Raw genomic sequence first — 12,363 nt, forward strand, 5'->3', positions numbered from 1 at the left:
TCCATCCAAGGCAAGAGGAAGCAATCCCACTGACTCATTGTGTGGGAACGTTTAGGAAGGTAGGAGAGGGTTTATTGTTTTGATATGATCCCTCCTCACTCATGCTACTTCCCTTGCAACTTTGTTAGGTACTGAGCTTGGATCCTAGAACAATAGGCAAGCAGGATCCTAGAATGCAACAACTGATTGGCTTGCAGGAGATGACCAATCAGGCTCCAGGAAGAAGTTAACTAGCCTATTAGGCTGGTAGGATCCTAGAATGTAACAACTGATTGGCCTGCAGGAAAACACCAATCAGGCTCCAGGAAGAAGTTAATCAGCCTATTAGGCTGGTAGGATCCTAGAATGTATCAATTGATTGGCCTGCAAGAAAACACCAATCAGGCTCCAGGAGGGAAGCAGAATCAGCCAATCAGATGGGACTCATTGGGTAAATAATGTATATAAAAGCCTGAGGTTTGGGGAGGGGGGCAATTCAATCACTGTTTTACAAGCTGCAAGAAAGAGCATGAAATCCCTACAGGACTCCGAGTATATTTCAAACTTGTTGGAAGCAGTTGATGACTCATTAGAATCTTTTAATTAAGCAATCCAGTCTGCCTTGTGCAAAGTGAATTCTTCCTGGTAAATTTCCCCTTTCTTTCCCTCTTAAAATAAGAATAACACAACACAGACTTCTTGAAAATAACAAGCCGTAGTCTGAAGGCAGGCTTCATACAGTTTCATCTGTAGAGAAAATGAAGTCTGTGCTAAATCTCAGACTTGCTACTTGTGGGCTCCATCCTTTGTAAAGGATGAGCCATGCGCTGGCTAAGAGCCAGGAGCAGTGGAGATCCAGAAGGACGAAAGGGAGAAGCAGGTAAGAGGGAGATAGCCATGTGCCTGGCCCTTTTATTTGCACCAGGTAGGGTCACGCCCATCGACCTGGTCATAGTCAGAAGGAGGTTGCTCCCAACAGGTACTGCAAGAAATCCTCCCTGTTTGGAGCCACTTTCCCCTGGATGTCCATTCTAGGCAACAGGAAAAAGTGGTACTTGACCTACTGATGACAACACAGGAAATAGCAGTGACATGGCCAGTTGTGGGCTGTAAGGCATGTCGCCTCTTATGTGAGCCAGACTTCACCTGTCTATGCAGGTGTGTGATAATCTGACCTAGAGACACCTTGCTTTATGGACCAGGAAGCAGATTTCCCTGGCACTGTGTTTTCTTTCCTTTCTGTGATTTGTTCCCTTATCTCTGGGTTGGGCTGGCTCCAGAGAAATTTTCCAAGACCCCTGTGAAAATCTTGGCCTTGGCAGTACAGTAAAAGTGTGTTCCAAAGCATTGTGTGAGACACAGCCAAAGATTAATTGGTTTAATCTACCCAAAATACAAAGTTTGCCGCATTTCCCACTTCTCAAGACATAAATCAGAACCTGAATACAAAACAGAAAAACTGCTTTGATGCACCTAAGTGAGAAGCATTGCGACTGCTACAGTTTGGTGTTGAATTGAAGGTATGCTTCACAGAATCATGGAATTGTAGAATTGCAGAGTTGGAATGGACCCCAGGGGTCATCTAGTCCAGCCTGCTGCAATGCAGTAATCACAGCTAGAGCATCCACGACAGACAACTATCCAACCTCTGCTTAAAAACCTGCAAGGAACGAGAGTCCACCACCTTCTGAGGGAGTCTGTTCCACTGTTGAATGGCTCTTAGCATCAGAAAGTTCTTCCTAGCGTTTAGTCGGAGTCTTTCTTGTCATTTGGATCTGTGGGTTCTCCTCCTCCCCTGTGGAGCAACAGAAAACAAGCTTGCTTGATATTCCCAGTGAGAGCCCTACAGGTGGAAGACAGCGCCAGCTTGACAAGGACACGTTCTGATCTTCCAATTTGCTTCAGCTCTTTTTGCAATTCGGTGGAGTTGTCAATCATTGTGCTGGTTTCCTTTGCAAAATCGGTGCAGGCAGCTCCACAGGGTACAAAACTGTCCAGGGAACCGCAACAAGGCTAGCTTCACAAAGGCTGAACTGAACTGAAACAGTTACTGCTTGACCTCTCCGCTCCATTTCAAAGAGGGACCGTCTTCCAAAGCAACAGCTTCCAGATGGCTTTCCGGATCTGCTTGGATTTAATACTGTAAATGATAGGGTTCAAAGCGGGGGGCACGATCAGGTAGACGTAGGCAACCATGGCTTTTACAAGCGGGTCCACACCATTGCCAAATCGATGGATGATGGATAGGCCGATCATGGGGATGAAAAAAATGAGGACCGCACAGATGTGAGAGACACATGTATTCAAAGCCTTCAGGCACTTCCCCTTGGGACCCACCTTGATGACAGTCCTGATGATCAGGAAATAAGACAGCACAATGAGGAGCGAATCTATGCCAGCTGTTGAAAGAATGATGATTAAACCGTACAGTACGTTGACGCTGATGTCAACGTCTTTGCAGGCCAGCTTCATGATGTCAGGATGCAAGCAAAAGGAGTGGGAGAGGCTGTTGTCGCTGCAGTACGTCAGCCTCCTGAGCAGAAAAGGGATCGGGAGCAGGGAGACGGCTGCCCTCACCAACATGGCCAGGCCTATCTTGACAATGGTTGGCTTGGTCAAGATGGCTTTGTACCTCAGGGGGCGTGAGATGGCCACAAAGCGGTCAAAGGCCATGGCCAGCAGCACTGAGGATTCCAGCATGGAGACGACATGGATGAAATACATCTGGGTGAGGCAGGCATCAAAGCCAATCGCCCTGACGTCGAACCAGAAGATGCCTAGCGTGGTCGGGAGGGTGCACAGAACCAGGCCCAGGTCCATGAGGGCCAACATGGAGAGGAAGTAATACATGGGCTCATGGAGACTGGTCGTTCTGCCAATGATGAACAGGATGATGCAGTTCCCCAAGAGGGCCACAAGGTAAAGCAAGCAGAAGGGGATGGAGAGGAGTCTATGGTGGCTCCTGCCCATTCCAGGGATGCCCATCAGGAGGAGCACGGAAGGCTGGTAGAAGGAGGCGTTGGGAGCGTCTGGCTCGGGAGGTTCCATCCTGCCTTGGGCGCTGTGTCATGATCTGGAATTGAAAGGAAACCAGCTCCATATTACTGTGTGATCTCCAGGAATTGTAGAAGCATAGAATTAACAGAAAATTATTAGGAGTTAGTTTGGACATGGTATTTAACGCCAGTCAGATTAAATCAAATAAACAAGGAATATTTGGTGTTATGCTGGAGGGGATGCCCGGAAACCGGGACTTACGTTCACATGTGGTGGAGGTGCATATATGTACAATTATTATTTTTTTGGCAAAGAGTGTTTAAGGAGATAACAGAAATCACTGGGTTAAAGCTAACCGTAAGTCCAGAGGTAGCATTATTATCAATTTACGATGGGGTGTAAAATTTACAAAATCAAAACAATTGAGACAATCTGTGAGAGACAATGGAAAGTGGGCAGTCAAAAATGCACCCCAGGAAACACGTTGGGATGATCGGAAGTCATAATGGAATCTGTTACGTATGAATCTATTTCCCCTCCTTTTTGTAATATGTATTGATTTTGGATTCTTTTGTCAATTTTGTTTTTGCAAAAATTAATAAAGCATTTAAAAATTATGATGGGGTGGAAGGTTCACAGGCTATGAAGGTCTTGCTCACAGATTTATTGACACAAGTTATTATAGCTAGGAAGTGGAAGGTGCAAGGTGACTATAAAATGGAAGAATGGTACAAAGAGGTGTGGGATATAGCTATTCATGATAAATTAGCATGTTCTATTAATGTGAGATGGGGAATATGCAGAAGAAATGATTTTGAGGAGATATGGAGGGTGTTTGCAGAATTTGTACAGTTAAAACGGAAAAGGGTCAAACCATCGCAAGAGGCTTTGAAGTTTTGGGAAGTTGGATAGTTACAACGGAAGGCTTCTGGAGGTGGGGGTGCACATTTTTATTCTTATTTATTTATTTATTATTACTTTCGCAAAATAAATCTGAAGAAACATAGAATTGTAGAGTTGGAAGGGAGACCACGGGTCATCTAGTCCAACCCCCTTGCAAGGCTGGAATGCAGCAAATCAAACACTGGCTAAGGGGCCACATAAAGCAGAGACATCACCTTGCCAACAAAGGTCCGTATAGTTAAAGCCATGGTTTTCCCAGTAGTGATGTATGGAAGTGAGAGCTGGACCATAAAGAAGGCTGATCGCTGAAGAATTGATGCTTTTCAATTGTGGTGCTGGAAGAGACTCTTGAGAGTCCCATGGACTGCAAGAAGATCAAACCTATCCAATCTTAAGGAAATCAGCCCTGAGTGCTCACTGGAAGGATAGATCCTGAAGCTGAGGCTCCAAGACTTTGGCCACCTCATGAGAAGAGAAGACTCCCTGGAAAAGACCCTGATGTTGGGAAAGATGGAGGGCACAAAAAGAAGGGGACGACAGAGGACAAGATGGTGGGACAGTGTTCTCAAAGCTACCAGCATGAGTTTGACCAAACTGCGGGAGGCAGTGGAAGACAGGAGGGCCTGGCGTGCTCTGGTCCAGGGGGTCACCAATAGTCGGACACGACTAAATGACTAAACAACAACAACAACAATGGGCCACATAGGAAGGACCCCAGAGACAAAGGAGCTGCCTTATACTGAATAGACCACTGGTCTATTTAACCCAGCACTGACTGGCAGCAAAGACTCTGCAGGATTTTCGAGCCTCTCCCAGACCTACCTAGAGGCGCCAGAAATTGAACCTGGGAACTTCTGCAGGCAAGGCAGTTCCTCTGCCACTGAGCTATGGCCCCCCCTTTGCCCCAATGAACAGGCCAAGAAGTCCTCCTGTAGGTGCAGAACGTTGCCAGCAGTTGCTTCGTTCCGGATTCATGTGATAATAAGCTTTTAGTATGGATTATGTAATGGGTGCCGCAGGCAGAAAGATAAGAGACAGGATATGAAGAGGAAGTTGCCGTTTTGTGGCGCACACTCCCCGCTTTCCATAAATTGACTTCTGCCTCCAGGGATTTATTGACATTGCTTTCTCTGACACAGGTTAATTGGAAATCTGGTTGCAAACACAAGAAAAGGGCAGCCATCACCGTGTTTGGCTTCCTGGTACTGTATATGGGAGGAGCTGCTCCTGTGGGTTCCTAGAAGAGGTCAGCATGCGACAGCGGCCACAATCCCAGGAATGGCTTTGGCTGGCTGGCAAAACCAGGTGAGGGGAGCTGAATGGGTCTCATGCCCTTTGTGAGTTAGGGGCCTCCCCTGCCTGCAAAGACAGGCTCTGGAAGATGGACCGGACAAGACCGTTTGTGGGTCCTGACACTCAAGAAGGCAGCTTCTGCACATGGGGGGACGTGAGGGGCAGGTGGGGCTTGACAACATGGGAAAAACTCAACCGGGAAAATGTTCCGAAAGGCTCGTAAACTCCAAAGTGGCAGTCAAAACAACACTAATCGGCATTGACTACTTTGACATGTGCTAATTGGCTTGCTTTGATGCTTTGCATCTGTGACTATGGGACGCTTGACTTTTCGCCTTGGGACTGACAGAGGTATCTGGCCCAACTGATATATGACGCTTTATGTATACAGTGGTACCTCGGGTTACATACGCTTCAGGTTACATACGCTTCAGGTTACAGAGTCCGCTAACCCAGCAATAGTACCTTGGGTTAAGAACTTTGCTTCAGGATGAGAACAGAAATCGTGCTCCGGTGGCACAGCGGCAGCGGGAGGCCCTATTAGCTAAAGTGGTGCTTCAGGTTAAGAACAGTTTCAGGTTAAGAACGGACCTCCGGAACGAATTAAGTACTTAACCCAAGGTACCACTGTACAGTCATACCGCAGAAGTCGAACGGAATCCATTCCGGAAGTCCGTTTGACGTCCAAAATGTTCAGAAACAAAGGCGCAGCTTCCAATTGGCTGCAGAAAGCTCCTGCAGCCAATCGTCGCAGTCGCTTGGGACGTTCGGGTTCTAAAGAGCATTCGCAAACCAGAACAATCACTTCTGGGTCTGTGGCATTCGGGAGCCAAAACGTTTGACTCACAAGGCATTCGGGATCCAAGATACGGCTGTATAATGCATTTTATTATTATTATTAATTTTATTTTTTAGAATTTTTATTGATTATTTTCACATAACAAATTATTTTAATAATTATATTCCCCCCCATTTCCCACCCCCCACAACAGCCTCTCCCTCCCCTGTGACTTCCCTCCGCTCCTCTCTCTGATTTATCAACACATATTGTTCTCTGCGTATTGTAAAAAAGTAAAGATCTCTAAACTATCCATCTATTATGTTAACAAATAAATTTGTGTATGTTTCTTCAAAACCTGCCAAGGAGTCCAATTCGTTTTGTTCTTTCTAATCTTTATAATGCATAACATCAGTGGCGGTTTGGGGGCTTTAAAATTTCAGTGGCGCCCTCTGTGATACCAAAATTTAGTACTTCCAAGCCTCTCCCCTTCCATTGTTCACCACCACCACCATTTTAATAATTTTAATATTTATACCCCACCCCCTGAAGAACCCTCTCATCTCAGCCCCCTGTGCGGGCAAATTGGTCTCACTCCCCCTAAATCTGCCTCTGCATGACATGCTTGCCTGGGTGCGGCACTCACAACAAATGCTTGCTGTTTACTCTGCAGGCTTCCTTCTAATAAATCACTGGAACTGATCCCTGTACCGTTTTGGGCGTCCTTCTCTGGGAACCCTGCATTTAACAAACTCGCACCGGCTTTCCTTTGTTCACTAATTATGGCAGCAGACAAGCTGCTCATTTGCATGGCTAACTTTAAATGCAAAGCACATCCATGTTTCTGTTTCCATTCATCTAACAACACACGAGAGGCAGGTTGGAACCAGTGGCGTAGCGTGGGTTGTCAGCACCCGGGGCGAGGCAAGTAATTTGCGCCCCCTATCCCGTGGATTTGCGCCCCCTAACCCGTGGATTTGCGCCCCCTAACCCTAACCCCCAGATGTTGCGCCCAGTGCGGCCGGCCCCCCCTGCACCCCCCACGCTTCGCCACTGGTTGGAACGGTGCTGGGTTGTAAGTTGCCTTTGAAACAAAGCATTGATGACCACTGTCAGGGGATTTAGAATTGGGAATGGGGACTAAAAGTTACGGACAGTAACTGATAAAAGTTAAAAAGAAGGGGCAAATGAGAGAATCATAGAACCCTAGAGTTGGAAGGGACCTCAAGGATCATCTAGTCCAACCCCCTGCAAGGCAAGAATCTCAGCTAAAGCATCCAGGACGGATGCCCATCCAACCTCTGCTTAAAGACCTCCAAGGCAAGAGAGCCCACCACCTTCCAAGGAAGCCCGTTCCACTGTTGAACAGCTCATACTGTCAAAAAGTTTTCCCATATGTTTAGTCGGAATCTCCTTTCTTGTAACTTGAAGCCATGGGTTCGAGTCCTGCCCTCCAGAGCAGGAGAAAACAAGCTTGTTCCCTCTCCCATTGGACAGCCTTTGAGATATTCAAAGATGACTCTCCTATCTCCTCTCAGTCTCCTCTTTCCCAGGCTAAACGTACCAAGATCCTTCAACCGCTCCTCATCAGGCTTGGCTTCCAGACCATGGATCAAGAGGAAGTCCTTCTTCATGAATTGCAGAGTTAAACTATGAATTTCCCTTCCACAGGAGGCTGTGATGGCCACCAACCTAGGTGGCTTTAAAAGAGGAGTTAGGATTCCTGCATTTCTTTCCTCGTGAGTAAGAAATATGATAGCCATGTTCAAATATATAAAAGGATGTCACCTAGAGGAGGGAGAAAGGTTGTTTTCTGCTGCTCCAGAGAAGCGGACACGGAGCAATGGATCCAAACTACAAGAAAGAAGATTCCACCTCAACATTAGGAAGAACTTCCTGACAGTAAGAGCTGTTTGACAGTGGAATTTGCTGCCAAGGAGTGTGGTGGAGTCTCCTTCTTTGGAGGTCTTTAAGCAGAGGCTTGACAACCATATGTCAGGAGTGCTCTGATGGTGTTTCCTGCTTGGCAGGGGGTTGGACTCGATGGCCCTTGTGGTCTCTTCCAACTCTATGATTATATGATTCTATGAAATACCTGGGGAGAGAGCAAGGGCTTATGTTTCCATTCCCCCCAGCACAGCTATGCTGGCACCATTAAATTTGCAGCCCCCTCCCCTCTGTTTCCATTAAAAAGAATATCTGGATCACAGATCTCCCAAAAGATCTGGTGTGCAGTTCGGTCTTGAGCATCCAGGTCCCTTGACTGATCTCTGAGGTTAAAGGGCAAGAAGCAGAGGGTCAGAGTAAACCCACAGCACATACAATAGGGGGAGGTCAGTGGTGAGGGCTGCCAAGCAACACTCCTCAGACTGGTGCTTTCCCACATTTCCCCTGGGGGGGGGGAGTTAGCACTGCCCCAGCCCAAGACACTTTGTGCCCCACAGTCAAGTCAGTGGGGCTCAGCATCTTCTACCACACTGGAAGTGATACTGGTGGGCTCAACTTGGACCTTGCTCTGCTCCATTCCTGCACCCCCCCCCCCACAAAGCACATTACCCCTTAAGGCAATCGGATCATCTCCCAGCCTTTGCCAACTGGGTGCCCTCCAACTCTCATCAGCACCCGAGCAGTCGACTCGTAATCTGGTGAACCAGGTTCACTTCCCCGCTCCTCCACATGCAGCTGCTGGGTGACCTTGGACTAGTCACACCTCTTTGAAGTCTCTCAGCCCCACTCACCTCACAGAGTTTTTGTTGTGGGGGAGGAAGGGAAAGGAGAATGTGAGTCACTTTGAGACTCCTTCGGGTAGTGATAAAGCGGGATATCAAAATCCAAACTCTTCTTCATTGAAAACCGATTTGTGCATAGAAGGGACCCCACTGGGGAAGGGACACCCACAAGGGCCATCAAGTCCAACCCCCCTGCAAGGCAGGAATCACCGCTGAAGAGCCCCCTACAGAGGGCCACCCAACCCCTGCTTAGAAACCCCCAAGGGAGGAGAGGATACAAGGAAGGAATAGCGCTTGCTATCCTATATACTTACTGAGCTTACATGACCGTCGGGTTAGAGTCCAGAGCCAGAGCCTCGTCCCACGTTAGAAAAAGCATTGAATCCTGCTTGCGATCCAGAACGGTTGTTTCCCCAGGCTGGAGGGGGGGATGCCTTTTATTTGGCATCTTGAAAAAGAGCCCAGCTGTTGCGGCTGCCCAACCAATCAGGGGCCGCCTCCACTTCAGTGCAAAGGCCCAGGAGGATAGAGGATGCTCTGGGCAGTAAATCACATCTTTCCCCACTGATGACGCTGCTGCTGCTGTCTTGGCAAAGGCTGCTTTTCCTCTCTGGGTCTTCTGGGCAAGCTGTTTATCATCATCATCAGCCCCCCCTCCCCAATCTCCCGGCCCACAGCACAGATTTATTACCAGATGAGCCAGCCGTGCTCTGGGAAGACAAACAACTTTATGGTGAGAATGGGCTCAGAGGACAAACACCAAGAGGACACTGGGGGATTAAAGGGAAGCTGGCCCTGCCCCACCCCCACCCCAGGGCACCACAGCCTGAAGTTATTCAATTAAAAGCCACTTTAAAAAACAAAATGAAAGACTACCGTCATTTTCAACTGCGAAGTTATAAAGCAGCCAATTACTCGGGTTGTTAAGAGCTGAACAGATCTGCACCGATCAAAGTTCAGTGTTGCATTGTGGGTCGCAAACAGTTACTACACTGGTACCTTGGTTCTCAGATGTCTTGGTACTCAAACAACTTAGAACCCAAACACTGTTCTGGTTTTTTTGGGAACTTTTTTCGGAAGCCGGACGTACTCCGTTTTGAGCGTTACACTTCCTATTTGAGTGCCACCCTGAGGTCTGTCTTTTTTTGCTATTTACAGTGGTACCTCGGGTTACAGACGCTTCAGGTTACATACGCTTCAGGTTACAGACTCCGCTAACCCAGAAATAGTGCTTCAGGTTAAGAACTTTGCTTCAGGATGAGAACAGAAATTGCGCAGCAGCGGCACGGCGGCAGCGGGAGGCCCCATTAGCTAAAGTGGTGCTTCAGGTTAAGAACAGTTTCAGGGTAAGAACGGACCTCCAGAATGAATTAAGTACTTAACCCGAGGTACCACTGTATTTTGCGTTTTTGCAGCTCTTTTTTTGTTTGTTTTTGTGACCGTGTGGAACCCAGTTCAGCTACTGATTGATTGCTTGTGTGACTGCAGTGCATTCTTTATTGCTTTCATTTTATGGATCAAGGGTTTCGTTAGAGACAGTAAAATCCATGTTAAATTGCTATTTTAGGGGTTGTTTTTAAAAGTCTGGAATGGATTAATCCATTTTGCATTACAGTGGACCCTCCAGATACAAACTTACCGTAATTCGTTCCAGGGGTCCGTTCACACCCCAGAAATTACGTAAACAGAGGCACGCTTCTGCGCATGTGCGCAGCGTGATTGAGCGGCCGTAACCCAAAGATTACGTATCCAGAGGTATGACTGTACTTTCTATGGGAAAGCGCACCTTCGTTTTGGAACGCTTTGGTCTGGAACCGACTTCCGGAAAGGATTAAGTTTGAGAACCAAGGTCCCACTGTACAGGACAGGACAGCCCTCTCCTGCCAAGCTCATTGCCACTCGCCCAACCCCCATCATTTGCTGCCTGAGGTGGTCGCTTTGTTGTTGTTGTTGTTTAGTCATTTAGTTGTGTCCGACTCTTCGTGACCCCATGGACCAGAGCACGCCAGGCACTCCTGTCTTCCACTGCCTCCCTCAGTTTGGTCAAACTCATGCTGGCAGCTTCGAGAGCACTGTCCCACCATCTCGTCCTCTGTTGTCCCCTCCTCCTTGTGATCTTTCCCAACATCAGGGTCTTTTCCAGGGAGTCTTCTCTTCTCTTGAGGTGGCCAAAGTATTGGAGCCTCAGCTTCAGGATCTGTCCTTCCAGTGAGCACTCAGGGCTGATTTCCTTCAGAATGGATCCGTTTGATCTTCTCGCAGTCCATGGGACTCTCCAGAATCTCCTCCAGCACCAGAATTCAAAAGCATCAATTCTTCGGCGATCAGCCTTCTTTTTTTTTATGGTCCAGCTTTCACTTCCATACATCACTACTGGGAAAACCATAGCTTTAACTATACGGACCTTTGTTGGCAAGGTGATGTCTCTGCTTTTTAAGATGCTGTCTCTGCCTAATAATGATATGAACAGCCCTGTGGGAGACCAAGGATTTGGTGCTCCTTACGATACAATACGATAATCTTTATTGTCATTGTCCCATACAGAACAACGAAATTGAAAATCTACATAAGACATTCAAAAACCCACAGGCCTGCTATCCCAGCTATCCCAGCCTGGTTAGCCCCCTAAAAAGTCTGATACCCCATTTTAAAATACAATATACCGTACTCCCACAGAGACTACCTTACACTGCGTTTAAAACAAAAATCGCCTTTGGATAGAAACTGTTTCTCAGGAGGCTAGTCCTAGTCTTTATGACCCTGCACCTTCTTCCAGAAGGCAGAAGTGGAAAGAGATCATTTCCGGGGTGCGCACTATCCTGCGCTATCTCTGCAGCTTTCTTATGACACCTGGAAGCATAGATTTGATCCAAGGTGGGAAGAGTGCACCCAATTATTCTCTCCGCAGTCTTTGCAACCCTGGATAGCATTGTTTTCCCCCTGACTGTGCAGCTCCCAAACCACACACACAGACCATAAGTTAATACACTCTCACCAGCATGATGGTGAAATGCCATCAACAGGTCCTTTGAGAGATTGTTTTTCCGGAGGAGTCTCGGAAATATAACCTCTGCTGTGCTCTCTTTATCAGGTTGCAGATATACTAGAACAACAAGAACAACTGCTATCAGCAGTTTGAACAACTGCCGGTGGCTTCAGGGTGTGTAATGACAGGCTATGCGCAAAAGGGCACCATTTGCTGTTCATGCACATTCATTTATATGGATGAGCACAAGATGCATCTTCCCATCAGCTTTTATAGCCTAGGGAAGGGACTGGATCATGATTCATAAAAGAGAGCCAATTAGAGTGTTGAACCTGGAATTCAGAGTTCACATTCCCACTGAACCGTAAAGATCACCACCTTGAGCTCCCTTGAGAAAAGTTTCCATGTAAACCTAAGAAACAAACAAAACATCAATAGTGTCAACTCCAGATACCTGGGGTTTTAATGGGCTAAGCAGCCTTTCTCAACCTGTGGGTCCCCAGATGTTGTTGAACTACAACTCCCATCAGCCCTAGCTAGCAAGGCCAGAGCTCAGGGATGATGGGAGTTGTGGTCCAACAACATCTGGGGACCCACAGGTTGAGAACCGCTGGGAGGAATTTAAAGACTTTGTTGCTTTTCGACAGTATTATGTTGGTTTGATTAGGTACGCTCTGAAGGGTAGTTTTACGGTTTCA

At 47.3% G+C, this 12,363-nt stretch overlaps 2 protein-coding genes across 3 annotated transcripts in view; both read right to left on the bottom strand.

Annotated features, from left to right (window-relative positions):
* The window catches only part of LOC310675579 (uncharacterized protein), a 177,929-nt gene that overhangs the window by 47,761 nt on the left and 117,805 nt on the right, over positions 1–12,363 (bottom strand). The window lies entirely within an intron of this gene.
* On the bottom strand, positions 1,344–9,389 carry LOC310675712 (olfactory receptor 51G2-like). The gene is made up of 2 exons (XM_083436748.1): positions 8,994–9,389; positions 1,344–3,052 (listed from the first exon to the last, which is right to left on the bottom strand). The coding sequence occupies exon 2, from the start codon at positions 3,025–3,027 to the stop codon at positions 2,053–2,055; it is 975 nt and encodes a 324-aa protein (XP_083292874.1). The 5' UTR covers positions 3,028–3,052; positions 8,994–9,389; the 3' UTR covers positions 1,344–2,052.

This window comes from Podarcis tiliguerta (assembly GCF_965153285.1).
Source record: "Podarcis tiliguerta genome assembly, chromosome: 4".
In the NCBI taxonomy this organism is placed as follows: Eukaryota; Metazoa; Chordata; class Lepidosauria; order Squamata; family Lacertidae; genus Podarcis; species Podarcis tiliguerta.

Excerpts from the sequence above, each read along its gene's own strand:
- LOC310675712 (XM_083436748.1), bottom strand. The coding sequence starts at position 3,027 with ATGGAACCTCCCGAGCCAGACGCTCCCAACGCCTCCTTCTACCAGCCT.